Source organism: Oncorhynchus clarkii, chromosome 5 (genome assembly GCF_045791955.1).
Source record: "Oncorhynchus clarkii lewisi isolate Uvic-CL-2024 chromosome 5, UVic_Ocla_1.0, whole genome shotgun sequence".
Lineage (NCBI taxonomy): Eukaryota > Metazoa > Chordata > Actinopteri > Salmoniformes > Salmonidae > Oncorhynchus > Oncorhynchus clarkii.
Genome location: NC_092151.1, coordinates 36489402 through 36508363, shown reverse-complemented (window position 1 = coordinate 36508363; position 18962 = coordinate 36489402). Strand labels below are relative to the sequence as shown.

Genomic DNA, 18962 nt, shown 5'->3' with positions numbered 1-18962 from the left:
ATTTTGTTACAGCCTTATTCTAAAATTGAGGGGGTGGGGGGACAATTTAATCAATCTACATACGATACCCCTTAATGGCAAAGCAAAAACAGGATTTATATATTTTTTTTCTATCGCATTTACATAAGTATTCAGATCCTTTACTCAGTACTTTGTTGAAGCACCTTTGGCATCGATTACAGCCTCGAGTTTTCTTGGGTATGACGCTACAAGCTTGACAAACCTGTATTTGGGGAGTTTCTCCCACTCTCTGCAGATCCTCTCAAGGTCTTTCAGGTTGAATGGGGAGCATTGCTGCCCAGCTATTTTCAGGTCTCCAGAGATGGTGATTGGATTCATGTCCTGGCTCTGGAGTGGCTTCCATCTGGCTACTCTACCATAAAGCCTGATTGGTGGAGTGCTGCAGAGATGGTTGTCCTTCTGGAAGGTTCTCCCATCTCCACAGAGGAACTCTAGAGCTCAAGTGACCATTGGTCACCTCCCTGACCAAGGCCCCCCCCCCCCCCTGCTCAGTTTGGCCGGGCGGCCAGCTCTAGGAAGAGTGTTGGTGGTTCCAGACTTCTTCAATTTAAGAATGATGGAGGCAACTGTGTTCTTGGTGACCTTCAATGCTGCATAATTATTTTGGGACCCCTTCCCCAGATCTGTGCCTCGACACAATCCTGTCTCTGAGCTCTACGGACAATTCCTTCGACCTCATGGCTTGGTTTTTGCTCTAACATGCACTGTCAACTGTGGGACCTTATATAGACAAATGTGTGCCTTTTCTAAATCATGTCCAATCAATTGAATTTACCACAAGTTGACTCCAATCAAGTTGTGGAAACAGGATGCACCTGAGCTCAATTTCGAGTCTCATAGCAAAAGGTCTGAATACTTATGTAAATAAGGTATTTCTGTTTTAATTTTTTTTATTTTATTAATTTGAACACAACTATTTTTGCTTCTTCCATTATCGGGTATTGTGTGTAGATTGCTAAGGATGTTATTTATTTAATACATTTTAGAATAAGGCTGTAATGTAAGAAAATGTGGAAAAAGTTTGCCCTTTGCTATGGGTCTACATACTTTCCGAAGGCACTGTGTTTCATCAGTCTTGGCATTTCACTGAGTTCTCTTGATTTGTCAATGAAATCCCTCAGCCGCTGTAACCAAATGTCAGGGGGATTAAGATGAGATGTGGGAAATCCCTAAACGGTCAGTTGTGTGTTGCTGACGGAGCAGGGAATAAGGGAAGCCCTGTAAGTTAATTAATTCTCCCAGGCTATAGGAGATGGGCTTATCCGTCTTCGCTCCAATAAGACAACTTATCTTCGCAGTGAGGCTGAAACCAAAAGATGTAAGATTTATTATTCAGACCGTGTCAAGCATCAGTAGCCTATTGCAGCATATGTTTTCACCTGATCTTAGGCCTATACACCTATACCTGTCCGTTCCTTCGACAGGCACCCTTATCGGCAGACCACTAGGAGATACATTGACAAAATAAACAGTGCTAACATTTAACATATTCCAACCTGCTACTTAATCGTTTTTATAAAAAAAAACAATTGACCTTACCGCTTGGGGGCATCGGTGCTCAGCCAAAAGTTGGCAAGCTTTCCTCGCATCAATGTCCCGTTATGTGACATTCATCAGTAAAGACCACTGGCAATGACACACTCCACTGACCAAACAGAGAAAGAAAAAAAAGCGCTCAGCATTCACTTTCCCAGTCCTATTTAAGCTTGGCATTTGCACAGATCCCTAAGCGCCGATTAGGCCTGCCTCTGTGATTTTTATTTAGACATTAACTAGACCTATTGAAATGCCTTGCTCATTTATTGGCGCAGAAATGATTTTGGCAATCATAACTTTCCTAATGATGTTTATTACAGGTTCACACACCGGTGAGTATCTGGCTTGTCCTTGATATTATCCAAGGTAGGCAGCTGTTTGAGTGTGTATTCCGTCATGGGTAAGGATGCTTTACAGTTGATATCCTCCTTGTTTTACTCTTTCAGTGGACTTCTGTTATGATGAGAGTCATTGTGGTAAGTGTCTGTTTATTCAATGTATCAAAAGTAGAGACAATGCACTTTTAAATGTTTTTTTTTTTCTCAAATTATTTTTGGTAGATTTTAAATCGATATTGTAACAACATTTTTGTAATATTTTTATCGTGTTAACTCTGGTGTCTGTAGACTTACACGTTGAATGTCAGCAGCGTGTGTTTTTGTGTCCTCAGATCCATATGCATGGGGAGATGCGTTCCCATCCTGCCACCCAATACTTGAAGAACATCACTCTCCAATCAACCTGGATCATCATATGACCAGAAATGAATCACTGGAGGCTTTACATCTGGATGGTTTTCATGCTGTTCATACAGGACACTGGAAACTGAAAAACAATGGCCACTCTGGTGAATATCCTGTATCATTACCATAGAAATTGATTTGTGAGGTGTATCTACTGAGTAGTTGTTTTCTACTTAGAGACTGTAGCCTATGTGTCCCGTTTCTTATTACATCACTGGACAACTACGTGTGTGCTTGTGAGAATGCATGTGTGTGAATGGGTTGTGCATTTTGTGTAGATGTTTATAAGTGCTCTGTGTATTTGTATGCAGTTGTGTTGGAGGTTGGGAATGGGATGTCTGTGAGTGGTGGAGGTCTTCCAGGGACGTACCACACCATCCAGCTCCACTTTCACTGGGGAAGCCTCAACACCAACGGCTCAGAGCACACGGTGGACAGGCACAGGTATCCAATGGAGGTAAGTGTGGGTGATGGTCCTTTCTACATCCAGTCAACTTTACACTGAAGGGTGGATATCTTTGGTGAACAAAATAAATAGCACCAGTCAGTGCCTGCATCCTGGTTTAATATTTAATTGACAGTGCATTTTCTTTTGCAGATGCACATAGTCAACATGAAGTCAAGTCATCCCAATTTGACATCTGCCTTGGATGACCCAACTGGCCTTGCAGTTCTTGCGTTCTTTATTGATGTAAAGTATAGTTAAATACTTTATGTAGTTCATTTTAGAGCATATTTATAAAAATATGTGTTTATTTTGTCATGATATTCTAAACCTCTAACTTCTTGCAGCTTTATTACATTGAAAATGTACACTTTGGACGCATATCACGACTACTTCCCTCCATTGCCTACAAAGGTCTGTAGAAACATAAGTACTCTAATGTACACTGAACAAAAATATCAACGCAACTTGTAAAATGTTGGTCCCATATTTCATTAGCTGAAATAAAAGATCCCAGATATTTCACATCAGCAACAAACACAAATTTGTTGACATCCCTGTTAGTGAGCATTTCTCCTTTGCCAAGATAATCCATCCACCTGACAGGTGTGGCATATCAAGAAGCTGATTAAATAGCATGATCATTACACAGGTGCATGTTGTGCTGGGGACAATAAAAGGCCACTCTAAAACGTGCAGGTTTGTCACACAATGCAATGCCACAGATGTCACACGTTTTGAGGGAACGTGCCGTTGGTATGCTGACTGCAGGAATGTCCACCAGAGCTATTGTCAGATAATTTAATGTTAGTTTCTCTACCATAAGCCACATCCAATGTCATTTTAGAGAATTTGGGAGTACGACCAACTGGCCTCAGAACTGCAGACCATGTGTAACCACGCCAGCCCAAGACCACCTCATCCAGCTTCTTCACCTGCGGGATCGTCTGAGACTAGCCAGCCGGACAGCTGATGAAACTGAGGAGTATTTCTGTCTGTAATAAAGCCCTTTTTGTGGGGAAAAACTCATTCTGATTGTCTGGGCCTGGCTCCCCAGTGGGTAGGCCTGGCTCCCAAGAGGGTGGGCCTGCGCCCCTGCCCAGTCATGTGAAATCCATAGTTTAGGGCCTAATGACTGATTTCCTTATAAGAACTGTAACTCAGTAAAATTGTTGACATTTTTGCATGTTGCGTTTATATTTTTGTTCAGTATAGATATAGTGTGGTGACTGTGAACATGCTTCAGTCCCATGGAGGGTTTAATAAATGTTTAATAAAGGTCTTTCTCCCTCTCCTAGGTCAAACGGCTACAGTCAAGCCATTCCCATTGATCGGCCTTCTGCCTGAGAGCCATTTGTCCCAGTACTACCGCTACCATGGTAGCCTCACCACTCCACCTTGTTCTCAAGCCGTTATATGGACCATGTATGAAGTCCCCACCTATATCTCATGGTCACAGGTAAGCAAGCACACACATGGAATGGGTTTAATCTCAAGTCAAATCAAATTGTATTTTTTACATGCTTTGTGAACAACAGTGAAATGCTTGCTTACAGTAGAATAGTAGAAAAATATAAAAATAATAACACAGAGAATAAATACACAATGTGTAATGATAACTTGGCTAGATACACGGGGTACCAGTACCGCATTAATGTGCAGAGGTACGAGGTAATTGAGGTAGATATGAACATATAGGTAGGGATAAAGTGACAAGGCAATGGGATAGATGATAAACAGTAACAGCAGCGTATGTGATGAGTTAAAAAGGGTCAATGCAGATATTCCAGGGAGTTATTGGTTAACTATTTAACTAAATATTTAGCAGTCTTATAGCTTGGGGGTGAAGCTGTTCAGGGTCCTGTTGGTTCCAGACTTGCCGTGCGGGAGCAGAGAGAACAGTCTATGACTTGGGTGCCTGGAGTCTTTGACAATTTATAGGGACTTCCTCTGACACTGCCTGGTATAGAGGTCCTGGATAAAAGGAAAGCTTGGCCCCATGTACTTGGCCGTACGCACTACCCTCTGTAGCGCTTTGCGGTCGGATGCCAAGCGGTTGCCATACCAAGCGGTGATGCAACCAATCAAGATGCTCTCAATGATGCAGCTGTCAAAACTTTTGAGGATCTGAGGGCCCATGTTGAATCTTTTCAGCCTCCTGAGCAAGAAGAGGCATTATCATTCCCTCTTCACAACTGCGCTGATGTTTGTGGGCCATGATAGTTTCTTAGTGATGTGGATACCGAGGAACTTAAAGCTCTCAACCTGCTCCACAACAGCCCCGTCGATGTGGATGGGCGCGTGCTCGGCCCTCCATTTCCTGTAGTCCACGATCAGCTCCTTTGTCTTGCTGACGTTGAGGGTGAGGTTGCTGTTCTTGCGCTACACTGCCAGGTCTATGACTACCTCCCTGTAGGCTGTTTCATCGTTGTCGGTGATCGGGCCTACCACCTTTGTGTAGGCAGCAAATTGAATGATGGTGTTGAAGTTGTGTGTGTCTGCGCAGTTGTGGGTGAACAGGGAGTACAGGAGGGGACTAAGTACGCATCCCTGAGGGGTCTCCGTGTTGAGGGTCAAAGGGCGGATTTGTTGTTGCCTACTCTCACCACCTGGGGGGAGGCCAGTCAGGAAGTCCAGGATCCAGTTGCAGAGGGAGGTGTTTAATCCTAGGGTCAGCTTAGTGATGAACTTGGAGGGCACAATGGTGTTGAACGCAGAGCTGTGCTGTAATCTGTGATAGCTTTCAAGCCTTGCCACATCGGACGAATGTCAGAGCCAATGTAGTATGATTAGATATTGGTCCTGTATTGACGTTTTGCCTGTTTGATGGTTCGTCTGAGGGCGTAACAGGATTTCTTATAAGTGTTCGGATTAGTGTCCCGCTCCTTGAAAGCATCAGCTCTAGTCTTTAGCTCAGTGCGGATGTTGCCTGTAATCCATGACTTCTGTTTGGGATATGTACGTACGTCACTGTGGGGACGACATTGTTGATGCACTTATTAATGAAGCCGGTGACTGATGTGGTAAACATATTCCAGTCTGTGCTAGCGAAAAAGTCCTGAATCTATGCTTTCACCATAGCCTGATCATTGTGTTCCACCAGGATACTGTCACCATGTAACAACCCTGGGTGAACAGCTATACTAGGATTGTTACTAGTGATGGAAAACAATACCATGAATGATCTGATGAATCTAATTAATGATCATGCTTAATTACATCACAGTTTATAAATAACCACCCTTTAAATGTGTTTTTTCTTTCCTAGTTTGAACAGTTTGTCACTGGGATTTTCTCCACAGAGGAGGATGAAGAATTTGTAGCACATCTCCATGATAACTTTCGACACATCCATCCCACCTTCAGTCGCAGCGTCTACGCCTCCAAAGATGCCAAGCTGCTTACAGCGACGGCCAATCACCTCTATAGCCCAGCACTCTCAATATTTCTCCTTGAATTGACTTTAACTGTTGGGCTTATCTATGGGCTCTAGCTCTTTGCTCAGAGCTGTTTTGTTGATGCTAGCTTTACACTCTCTACTTGTGGGACAGCCTCATAGCCGAGACTCTGAAGTTGCCAATACCATAGATTTTTGGGGGGATTTTTTTTAATACAGAGGATACATAAAATACTGTGAAAAATAAGAGTACTGTTTACTGTGATTGACCTCTATCTTTTCATCATATTACTGTCATTGCGTTCAATTAGAAATGGTTTAATGTTTCATTACATGTTTAACAGTTCAACTCATAACATTGTGTAGACTAGATCTAGTACTGGTAACAGTACAAACATTTTTTTCATCAATGCTACCGTGTATGCATCTCTGATTGTACTGCATTCAATCACTACCTAACCTACTATATTAATGTTAATTAAACAAATCATTGAATTTGAACTCACTGTGTTTATATTCCCCCTGGTGGCCATATGACATTGATGTATATTCCCTCAGCAACTGCTATGGGCAGGTAGCAGAGCTGTTATTTCCCTGCCTGCCTTCCCTCCCTTTATTTTGTATGAATTTGATCCACTTGAAACTGTCATCAGAAGATATTCCCCACGTCACACCACTACTCTGCAGCTACCAGGGGTGACTCAATCAGAATGACTGGTGTGACATGCTCATACTGGAGGGTTGTATGAGTGAGATGTGGATTGATAAAGTAGTGGCATTACAACATCTCACACTTTGTCCAGTTCTGGCGGTTGACCAAATCCAATACGATAAAGAGAATGGTGATCCCGGGAAGCCTGACAACCTGACCTGTGTATCCATGCTGACTGTATTGTTCCCCTACTGCTGGTCACACCATCCACCTCCTGTCACTGACTTGGGGGTGGCAGAGGGCAGACACACAGAGGCCACTCTGTCTCTGTCAGTCCGGATGGTTGAGTGTGACTATCAGGACTTGGCTGGGTGAGAATGAGATCACTGGCGTCATGGGGGGCCTCAATCACAGGTAGTTTAATTACATTTCTTTACTGACCATACCTCTGCATAAGTGGTTGATGCTATTGCTATGATTGGAGATTGATGCTATTGGTATACTGATTTAATACTGTTGGGAGTCCATATGATCACTAGAATTGACACTGCCTGACATGGGGGAGAAATCACATGATTTGGTCCTGAACTAAACTGTAGCCTACAGACAGTAGGGCATTGTTTTATGAAACGGACAACATCTCTCCATTTCTGAATGTTGGTTTATTCATGTTGCTTATTATGGGTGAAGGTATGCAGGCATTCTCAACATGAAGGAAATATTATTTATCCAACGTCCTGTGTGTCAGTTGATACTAATGGTTTACTGTACATAAACAATCCAGTAATTGCTGTCTGAACACTGAAATGTAATGTATTCATTCAATTAACTCAATCATTTGAAAAAAAAATGCCTTTATTTTCTATGATTTTATTTTTCATACATTTGTGTAATAAATAGACATGAGAAACAGGCTGATGATTCCACCCCATTCCCATGTCATTTCTGCACCATGTTTTCTTCCTTTCTCCACACTGCAAACAGGTTTTCATAGAATTTACAACAAAAACTACTAAATAAAGCTTGACACAAGCTGAAAATACTGCCACCAGCTCTGTCTGACACAGATCTCTCAGCTGTATTGCTGTAGCATATCCCCCGGAACAAAAATATATATATATATTCACAGTTAAAGTATTTATTCATTTTAAGATTACAAAGGAAATGGGCAGAAAAAATGAAGACGTTTCTACAAGAAACAATCTTTCAAAGGGAAGTGGAGATTTTTTTTCTGTACAAGATGCACCTTTCCTTTAGATAAACAATTAAACCCATGTTTTTGTTAAGATATATTTTTTTTACTGATCCCTGAAAAGACCACTTCAAATACTCACCTTTTTGTTAAAAAAAAAAAAAAAGATGCATCATTTTATGTATTCCCCATGACGATAGATAAAATAAAAAATAAAAAAAAGCTTCAGGTATTTTTCTATACAAGTGATCCTGTACAATATAAACATCACAGTTTAAAAAAAAGCAAAAACACTGCGCTGTCCAACTGAATGAGAAGCAATGAATGACTTGGTCGTCAGACTTCTGATTGGCTAGGAGGGCGTAAGCAGAAGTGCAAGCCTCCAGTGCATTCAAAAACGGCAATGATTCACGAAACTGAATGACAAGAGACGATACCCACGCGACAAACAGAAGACTGAAGCTCCGGGTTCTTAGTGATAGTGCAAGGTCTATTGGGTTGTTTGAGATTAGAAACACTTCTGTATACCGAGTAGAATACTGAACTAACTTGTACCGTGAGGGACCAGACATGTTACAAAGAAGCACCATGGAGTGAGAACACCAAAACCAGTCATCAACACACCACCAGACAGTAAAATAAAGACAATGTCACGTACACCACACACATTCATGACATACAATACAAAACACATCCACACAGGCGAAAGTAGACAGCATTTCATAATAGTGCATGCGCATTAACACAGTTGCAAGCGGCAGATTTCAGAAACACGTTTTGCCCTGTTGTCATGGAAACCACAGAAGCGTAGACATATGACACCTGTGATTTAACTTACGTTTATAAACTGCCTTCTTTTCTAGCCCCCCCTCAAAGGTAATTATAATGTAAAAAGTTCCTCGTAACTGCAGTCATGTGAGAACATTGGAATTGCATTTACTGTTGTCAACTTTATAGAGCATTGAATAAATGCTTTTCTCAAGATTTAACACTGGAAATGCAATGGACATCGGTATGGCTTCCAGACAGCATTGGACAAGCTTTAGGAAGAAATCTAAGCATGACGAAAAGCATAAACCTAATAATACTAGTTCAAATTGCTATTCACTCATCAGCTGTACAGATCGGAACCCTTCCTTAGAACCGTCTTTTAAATGGTCAATCACCTCTATAAACATGGTAACCTCAGCAACCAGATTGACATGGATGGATGTCATGTTGGAGGTGAGCAGGCATCATGAAGTCAAAACGTTTCAATACAATCTGCATCAGCAGTCTCACTGTGCAGGGACAAAGTTTGCTATGGAAGGAATGATGCGCCTATGGTTGCTTTTGGAAACACAACACTATGGTGTCGAGGTTCGATTGTGTTAACTTTTTAAGGAACCCATCTTGCATTATTTTCCCATTCGTATGGCCTACAGAGGGCAGTACTTTCACTCATTGCACGCAAAATACAATAGTGTTTTTGGGGGAAGACAAGACGGTTAGAAGAGTCATTTCTGAACAACAACAAAGGATGGCAAAACCATTGGAATAACATTTTATAAATCTCTGAAAACGTATTCCTTCATGTTTAAATAAAGTAACAGGCAGCAGCATACTCTATATTGTTTGCTGGAATGAGCAGGTGTGGATTCATCTGCACTCCAGTGATCTCCACATGTTTGTGACTTGATGACACAATGACTCGTTCTGTAGCTTCAATTACATCAGTTTTCTGCAATTACTATGGAAAACAAAAGGGGGGGGGGTAAGCAAATGGAGGCATCCCCACAGGCTTCTCCTTGGGTGGCAAACCCAGTTCTCAAGACCCCAAACCTACTTCCTGTATGTGCCACTATGGCCACCAAAAATGGTGAGAATAGTGTCATCTCCCGCGGGGGAAGCGGTGTCCCTCCCACGGCCAAGTGTTTTCATTGTGCGTGTCAACAGTATTAATGAGCAGCTAGAGCTAGAAGTGTGTGTGTGTGTGTGTGTGTACATAGAAAATGGAGGGCTACGTTCCATGTGGTCTCCGTAAAGCTTATGAGAAAAGCTGGAGTAGGTAAAACTGTACAAGCCAAGACCAGACCTGGGGGGAACCATGCTGAATAGAACACAAAACAATTAAGGGTGCACCAGGAAGCCAGATGGTGTACAGCATTGTGGAAATTCAAAAAGGTCACTGGCAGAGTAGTAGAAAACCCATGTTTATGTCCATTTTAAAGAGCACCTGGAATCGTAAACAATCTTGAGTAAATATCTGCATGTATAAAAAGAGTCCCAGACAGGTAGCTGCACTGTATCCAGATGATGGGTTGTTTACCCATCTCCTGATTCTTCCACCCCTCCTCTTTTGTCCTTGTGTTTTTAGCATGATGTCTCTGTGTGCGTGTCCAGGGAATGGGGGACAACGTTGGTTGGTAACAGTGCTTGTTGTTTTCCGGGAGTTTCCCCTTGGCCAGGGACTAACGTTAGTTCAACGTTCCCCTACAGTTCTCTGCCCCACACAAGCAGGGGATCTTCTCGTCCTCGATGGGGAACTTGTAGTCGTAGGTGATCTCCTCGTTGACGTTGATGGGTTGTCGGGAGTAGATGACGATCTTCTTTTGGGACTCCACTGTGATCACCTTAGCGTAGCAGTTGGGCTGAGAAGACGAACAAAACAGAGGTGTTAGCGTCAGCGTGTTTGCTAGCGTAGCAATGTGAAATTGGGTCAACGAATTGACTAGGTTCAGTTTTGATTGAGAGGAGACACTTACATTGCAGCTGTGGTTGATGAAGCGGGCGAAGTTGCCACACTTGGTGGCGTCTATGATGGTGTCGTGGTCCACACGGAACATGTAGCTGCTCCCGATGCCCTCGTCTTCATAGCGTTTCTCCCGCATGTCAGCAATCACCTGGTCACAGGATTGGATGGTTTTACACTTAGCCTGCTTAACACTCACCTGTAGGACTTGATGATTTGCAGCCGGCACAAAGTACACGTTTGTGTTGTCGGATAATCTCTAGAATGCTTCCTGTCTGCGCATCACCTCCCTCAGACTGAGAAGACAGTTGTGTTCTACTCACCTGCCTGATGTTCTGACCCACGTACTCAATCACCATCTCATCAGCAGCAATTGGCTCCATAGCAAACAAACCCCAGTCGTGGATATGCGACTTACAGAACCGAATCTTCTTCTTACGGAACTGGGGAAAGAGTTTTAAAAAAGGAAAACAAGACAAATTGAAGTGACAGTATTGCATTGACACATTAACAGAGTAAAATAACAGTGGTTGTGTGTGGGTTGTGTTTGGCCTTTGGTACCTTCAGCTGGTTGAACTTGAGCAGGTCGCTGTCACAGCTGAAAGAGGACAGCAGGCGGCGCTGTTCAGACCGACGCTCAGAGCCAGCTCTGGTGGAGACGAGGGGCTGCGCGGGAATGCTCTTGCCCTGCAGAGAGAGACGGAGGAAGGGAGAGAAGGAGATTGAGTGACAGAGGGGAAATTAAGAAGGAAAACACAATAAGCTCCTACTCAAGGCAAACGGACGCACAAACGCACAGATGAACAGACACCCTTGCTGATGTGAACTCAAGCCCATCAGCCCACTCTCTGCTGAAACCCACCTGCATGTCTATGGGCCCCTCCTCCAGCAGGTGCTTGTTGCTGTTGAGGTATTTGATCTTGTCCTTCTTGTCGATCTTGTAGTAGCCCTCGCTACGTGCACAGCCAGTCATGTGATCCCTCATGCCATCATCCCTCCTCTTCCTCTTCACCGCTGGGATGTTGGTAGGTACAGGGGAGTCAAGGGAAATCATTCTAAAAGGCTTTTGGAGAAGACTAAACCTTGGGTTGGTCGAACCATGACCAAGCATTTCTAAATGTACACCTATATAAATTGCTTGACGACTAAGCAAAAAAAAAACAGGGAAAAAAAGGACAATAAAGGAACAACACTTTAGGACAAAAACAGACTAACTTGTTTGCATTTGAGTAGAGAGGCAGCAGAGGGCCCTATCATTGCTATACAGTTAAAGGCAAATATAAATGTACTAGCAATAAATGGGCAGTAATATTGTCAACAGAGAGTAGTAAAGGATATGAGGGTGCTGGACCCACAGTGTGTCGTTGAGCCAGTCGTTGCCATTGTCCTGCTGCAGCATCTTGTCGTAGGTGACCTGCAGGTGCCGGATGTCCTCCTCATCGATGCCGTCGTTCCAGATGTCGTACAGGATGGTCATCTCCTCGAACTCAGAGCGTGGTGCGAGGTGGGGCCGCGGCGGCGTGAACGCGGGGGAGTGGCTAGCCAGCAGCAGCTCTTCCCACCCTCGCCGCACCTTACGGGCAGGCTTCTGCACGCGCTCCTCTTCTTCATAGGGGAGGAACCGGTCGTCAAGGGGCAGAACCGTATGCGGCTCTGGCTCCCCTTCCCGGAAGTCCAGGCCCACTGTGGAGGAGTCTAGCCCAACGTAGCCGGGGATTCCAGGAAGAGTGGCTGCAGCAGCCGTGTCTGCAGAGAGTTCTCGGAGCTGGGCATCGTGAGGCAAAGAGGGAGGCATGGAGGTGGGAGTCACCGAGAGCTCCATAGGCTCAGTCTTAGGAGAAGTCAGTGCTGCCAGAGCTGCCAGAGCTGCAGCCTTTTTACTCTTGGGTCGCCCAGGCTTCCTCTTAGGCGGGGTTATGTCCGGGGGCACTGGGAGGTCTAAGGCCAGGACAGCAGGCAGGTCTTTTGGCACGCTGGTTAAGGCCTGTCCCTGGAGGGAGACGGGGGGCAAGGTCTGGCTGGCCAAGGTGCTGAGTGGAGGCTCCTTGAACAGCGGACTTTCTGAAGAGGCTTTCCGGTGGATGGGAAGGCCAGCAGCCAGGGCTGTGGGGTCTGGGAAGACAGGGGTAAAGGTCAAATCTCTGCCGGGGGTTCGGGGGATACCTGCACTTAGGACGGGGGACTGGGCAGGGTAGGAGAAGGGGCTGCCGGATATGTGGGGGGAGCTGAGGCTAACCAGGCTGCTGCCAGTCAGAGGGGCATCGCTGCCAGGCGTGACGGGCACGTTCTCTGTGCTGTTCTGGGACTTGCCCAGGCCCCTTGCCCGGTCCATCAGGTCCCTGCCAGGGGTGCGGGGCACATCCTCGTCTGTGGACAGCCTGGCCCTAAAGGGGAGGAGGAGGTCCGGCATGGGGCCGGGAGGCGGTAGCAGGAGGGAGTGGCCTCCCATGGCTGGGGAAGGGGGGAGGGGGAGGTGCATAGGTGGGACTACTAGGGATCTAAGGAGGGCTGTGTCGGGGTCCAGGGATGTGGAAGCCCCTCTACCTGGCGTACAGGGCAGATCCTTGTCCTCTGTGTGGGCCTTGGGTCGAGAGTCCTGGTCGCTGTCAGCCAGGGAGCCCGTCGGGGTGGGCGGCCGCAGGTTAGTAACATCATCCTGGGGCTCTGTCTTCAATACAGGGATGGCGACTTCCAGGTCAAGGTCTGACTCCTCAGCTGAAAGACAACCAACATGTCATGACAATCTGTCAGTTAAAAGCAATATGCAGAGTGTAACATCTGAAATGGCATCTGAAACACAAAGCTTGTGTGGTTAGGTAACAGGAGAGGGTTAAGACCTGGGACTCCTTTGGGTGAAGGGGGCCTGAGGTCCTCCAGGAAGGTCCGGCCAGGCTCCGCTGCTCCTGTGACCTCGCTGAGGGATCTGTGGTTGGGCTTGAGCTTCAGCCCCTCCCTAGGCCTCTGGTCTTCCTCTAAACCAGCCAGCTCGGAGGGCTCGTCCTCTGGGGGAGGACCTAAGGGCGTGCTGGGCGCCTTGGGCTCCACCTCCTCCTCAGATGAGGAAGACGAAGAGGAGGATGAGGACGAAGATGTCCGAACCCGGTCCTCGTCTTTATCCGGTAGACTCTCCACGTCTACCGCCGCCTCCTCCTCCTCCTCTTCCTCCTCCTCTTCTGCCTCCTCCTCTGAACTGGAATCATAGTCAGAGGAGTCCCCACTCGCAGAGGAGTCAGAGACAACTTTCGAGGATGCTGAACTGGCAACATCTGTTGGGAGCGAGGAGGAGAGAGAATAGGACAAGTTACAGAGGCAGAGTTTACACACAGTACCAAATAACTATGGTCATTGACATAAGCGTGGATTTACCCTCATCCGACGACTCCGATGATTCACCATCACTGGTTGAGGCCGCCTCATCTTCTTCCTCATCCTCTTCCTCTCCACTCTCCTGAAAGGTCCAATCACAGAGGTTAAAAGCTATTATTAAAAACATTGGTCTACGTATGATGCCTCAGGTTGCCTTCTCCCAATGAGCTGAAGCACCTGTTGAAGGTTGTGATGGTCAACAGTTCAGCTACCATTCTAGGACATGTGGGCATTTGATTGACAGCTCACCTTGCCCGATGACAACCTCTCAGAAGCCTCTGTCTCGTCAGGCTCCTCCTCCCTATCGGACAGAGACTCCTCTTTCCCAGAAGTCTCTTCTTCCTCCTCTCCCTCACTGTCCAGCTCCAGCGGCCGTGCATGTCGCCTCCGTAATGCCGCACTGTCCTCGTCCATCCTGGACCCGTCTTCTGGAAGTTCCGCTATGTCCTCCAGCTCATCGTCTACAGGCGTGGAGGGTCGCGCTCGCTTAGTGTCCCCGGTGGAGGTGGCATCAGGAGGGTCCTTCCTCTTCACCTGAAGACACACACACATTAATCTTCTCTGACAAATACAATTGTTGAACGATTTTACAAAGCACCAGAGCCCTTTAGACATGTTCTTAATCAATCCTAAAAGTGGCTGGTGGTACCTTGAAGGAGGGCAGGCGGATGGCTCCTCGAAGGCCGATGCCCAGGCCCATACCCTCATAGCCTAGGCCTTCTCCCTTGTTCCAGTTCTCCAGTAGACTGGAGCCCATGGTCTCTTTGGGCTTGGGCTTCTCCTTCTCCTCCTCGCCAGCCTTCACCGGGGTCAGGGACGCCTGGGGGACGAACAACAACATGGTACTGACATGAAAGCCTGTTTGCTATCTGGCTAGTTAACGCAGGACAATACCTGGCTTGAATAGTCATGTCATTACAATTAAATGGTAGCTAGAGTTTGTGAAATAGCAAAGTACAACAACCTAGCCAGTTCACACAGCAATGTCCTTTGTACTCAACGATTTCACCCATTTCAATTAACCAAACTCATTCAACTAACCAAATTCTCTAAATATATAGCTCTGATATACCTACCTTATTGTCAAGAGTCCATCATTTCAACGCATTCGAATAAATTATCACTCATAACCTCGACTTCGCAAAAATATGAGGTTAGTTGAGCTTTTCTGATACAAAACATTCCAGGAGTTCTAAATGAGGCTTTCCTAAAAACATTAATTTTGTATCCAAGCAACAATGGCCACAAAAAGACTGAGGGATATATATTTGAGCTAAACCAACAATGACAGGCCAGGGCTTAGTTAAATAAAATATATAATCATAAAAAATAAAAAATTCCACATAATCTCAGAATTGACTGTTCACGTGAGACTGGAGTGAGACTAGACAGGAGCTGGATTTGAAGTATGACTCACCTTGGCTGAGTGTTCTTTCTTATCCCACCACTCGTCAAAGGCCCTAAAGGCCACCACCTCCACCATCTTACGGTTGAGGTCCCTCTTCATGATGGCCTTCAGCTCCTTGACGATGACCAGCAGCACCCCTTCCACAGTGGCCTTGTGAGGATCCTCCTTCTTAGCCTCGTAGCCCGGTGGAGGAACAGCGGGGTTGAACTTGGGCATGCTAGGATGGGGCCAAGGTTGCTGCCCATGGCCCCCTGCACTGGCAGCTGGGGTGCTACTCATGGACAAGGGTAGGTAGGGACCCCCAAACTGCATGGCTGCTGACCCAGCTGAAGCCGTCCCTCCTGTGTTCATGAAGTGTGGGTAGGGGTAGGGCCCCCGGGTCTGGGCCATGCGACTCAGCATTTGGGTCTGCATCTGGAAGGACATGTGAACACTGCCCCATTGAGGCAGGCAGCTCATCAGCTCCATCTGCATCATGGGCACCATGCCATGGGGGTAGAGGTGAGGCAGCATGGGGTGGGGCACTCCAGGTGCCAGGTGTGGGCCCGGGACGGCAGAGAGGTGGTGTGGAAGACCGAAGCCCGCTTGAGGGGGTAGAGGATGGAAGCCGGGGGGTGGGAGGGGCATAGACTGCATGGGGGACACAGCAGAGTGGACCACGATGCCTTTGGCACAGTCGCCACTGTGCGTGGGCGTGCCTGGCACGTCGTCCTCATCCGAGATCTCCATGTCTTCCCCAGAAGACTGATGGCTCTGTGGGAGAGGGAAAGGGAAAAGACAAGGTGTCAGGACATCTCTATACAGTACATGACCTGATAGAGTCAAATAGGAAGCCTCCACACAATGAGCACAGGTCCCAGCTTCTCTACTCATCCCTACAGACCCGTTTCCTGAGCCGTGTCATGAAAAGTTGCATGTGCAGTTTGACATCAGAAATACCTTTGTTTACCAAGCAGTGGATGCAAATCACATGCCACTTCAAATGCAGCTTAACAAACACTTTATCAGATGGTTATCGTCTACAACATTGCAGATACACCACATTAACAAAAGTATATGGACACCTGCTAGTCGAACATCTCATTCTAAAAATCATCTGCATTAGTATGGAGTTGATCCCCCCTTTGCTGCCACAACAGCCTCCACTCTTCTGAGAAGACTTTCCACTAGATGTTGGAACATTACTGCGGGGACTTGCTTCCATTCAGCCACAAGAGCATTAGTGAGGTCGGGCACTGACATTGGGCGATTAGGCCTGGCTCGCAGTCAGCATTCCAATTCATCCCAAAGGTGTTCAATGGGGTTGAGGCCCAATTAGGCCTATGTCATTCATCAGGTGGCCACCCATTATTACAGTGCATTCAGAAAGTATTTTCCACATTTTGTTACATTACAGCCTTATTCTAAAATTGATTAAATAGTGCCCCCAGACCCCCAGTCTACACACAATACCCCATAACGACAAAGCAAAAACAGGTTTTTAGAAATCTTTGCTATTTTAAAAAAATCAATTCGTATATTTGAGTTTGACCACAATATTACTTGCTCTGTCTTTTCTGGTGAATTCAATTGAAATTGCAACCAACTTTCTATGGCTTGTTTTAAAAATAATGATATTTGAGAGATGATTTCCTTTTAAAATAACTGAAAGTGAGAGGTTGTAATCTGAATCAAGGGAAAAAGGCCTTTTGTGAACATAGGGGGAGACATTTTTACTAATTTGCTAGAGAACCCGTTTGGATTGAAGCATAACTTTTGCATGACTGAAGCCTTTTGTGAGAGGTGTAATGCTTTAATATTTAATCATTTCTGCCCTCCACATCATACCTTTTTATTGGTAAACTACATGGTAAAGTAAAAGTATATTTTTTTAGTGATTCAATACGTAATACACTTATCATAATTTGGTTGAAATCCAGAGAGGTTCGAAAAAGTATCCATATCCTCTATGAGTCTGTGGAGGGATCCAAATTGTGGATTTAAAAGAACATGAATCATCAGCGTACAATGACAGCCCTGTATTTCTAATTCCTTGATATTGTTGGATCTGATTTTAATAGCTAACATTTTGATGGCTATAATAAATAGATATGCTGATAGTGGATAACCTTGGTTTAATCCTCTTGACAGCTTAACATTTTCTGAGAAGTAGCCATTATTTACTATTTTACACCTAGGGTTACTGTACATAACTTTAACCCATTTTACAAGAGATTTCTCCAAAATTGAAATGTTCCAGACATTTCTATAGAAACTCCAGTCGTACTTTATCAAAAGCCTTTCAAAGTCTGCTATGAATAGCAGGCCTGGTTTCCCAAATTTTTCATAGTGTTCTATTGTTTACAGTACTTGCCTTATATTATCTCCAATGTATCGTCCATGTAAAAAACCTGTCTGATTAGAATTAATAATGTCCGACAATACTTATGCGCTATACATTTAGCATCACAACACTGAAGGCCTCCCATTTTTTTTTAAATGGACTGGATCTTTCTATTTCCCACTTGTATCCTGTTTCAGTAATAATGAAATCAGACCTTGAGTGTCTGATAATCTATCATGTTTATAGGAGTGGTTAAAACATGCGAATAACGGTCCTCTGAGTATATCAAAAGAGGTTTGGTATACCTCAACTGGTAGGCCATCCAGCCCTGGAGTTTTACTGGACTTAAAGGCTTTAAATTGCATCAAGAAGTTCCTCCTCTGTAATTTCACGTTCACATGAGTATTTCTGTATGGCTGTTATTATTACATTATTAATAGATGGAGGCAACAAACAAAAATGCTTTAAGTACTTTGCTTCCTCTTTCAAAATATAATTTGGTGAATCATAGGTGACCCCGTCATTTGTAAGAAGTTTAAGTCAATTATTTTTGGTAGCATTTTTATGATGAAAATTTTTTATATTTTTTTTAATCGAATTTTTCCCCATTTCCCATCCAGTATGCTTTATTATTATAATATATTACACTTGATCTTCGTTGAAAAAGTTCCTCAATTTATTTTTGTTTTTCCTCTAACTTAGTCTGAGCCTCTATGGTATTGTTTTTATTGCCATCTGTTCTGTTTGACCTAAGACTTACCAACTCTGACCTTTGCTAATATGTTCAGTCTCCCCAAAACGCTTGTCCATTTCACGTAACATCCATAACGCACTTCTTAATTGCTTTATTTCGCCAACATGTCAATATTTACAAGGCCACTTTTTGGGGTATACACTCCAAGGGCTACTATTGACGCACAAATCAAAAGTTTCATTTACATTTTGCTTGTCCATTCTGTGAGACATTAAAGTAGTGATTTTGTATGAAAAATGCAATGCACAAAAACACCGAAATCACCCTAGTAACTTAAATGGATTCTGAACACAAGCATGAATAAAATGACTAAATGTTTCCCCCAACCCATTAATAATAGCCATCATTGTTAAACAAACCATATCTGGGTGGCAATGAAATCATGATTAATGAA

General features: G+C 44.7%; 2 protein-coding genes across 3 annotated transcripts in view; one reads left to right on the top strand and one right to left on the bottom strand.

The window, feature by feature from the left end:
* The first annotated feature begins 1986 nt into the window (after positions 1-1986).
* Positions 1987-7494, top strand: LOC139408742 (carbonic anhydrase 15). Its single transcript, XM_071153012.1, has 7 exons — positions 1987-2033; positions 2228-2404; positions 2612-2757; positions 2899-2991; positions 3093-3159; positions 4044-4204; positions 6014-7494. Exons 2-7 carry the CDS (start codon positions 2311-2313, stop codon positions 6236-6238), a joined length of 786 nt encoding a protein of 261 aa, XP_071009113.1. The 5' UTR covers positions 1987-2033; positions 2228-2310; the 3' UTR covers positions 6239-7494.
* Positions 7495-7631: 137 nt separating this feature from the next.
* The window catches only part of LOC139408737 (histone-lysine N-methyltransferase SETD1B-A-like), a 27538-nt gene continuing 16207 nt past the window's right edge, over positions 7632-18962 (bottom strand). For both annotated transcript variants that reach the window (XM_071153002.1, XM_071153001.1), the window contains 11 exons: positions 15501-16244; positions 14733-14903; positions 14333-14617; positions 14084-14165; positions 13555-13983; positions 12056-13432; positions 11580-11746; positions 11279-11404; positions 11041-11160; positions 10731-10868; positions 7632-10616 (listed from right to left, as the gene is read on the bottom strand). In XM_071153002.1, coding sequence (XP_071009103.1) covers positions 10443-10616; positions 10731-10868; positions 11041-11160; positions 11279-11404; positions 11580-11746; positions 12056-13432; positions 13555-13983; positions 14084-14165; positions 14333-14617; positions 14733-14903; positions 15501-16244 — 3813 coding nt within the window. In that variant the 3' untranslated portion in view covers positions 7632-10442. The remainder of the gene's footprint in view (positions 10617-10730; positions 10869-11040; positions 11161-11278; positions 11405-11579; positions 11747-12055; positions 13433-13554; positions 13984-14083; positions 14166-14332; positions 14618-14732; positions 14904-15500; positions 16245-18962) is intronic.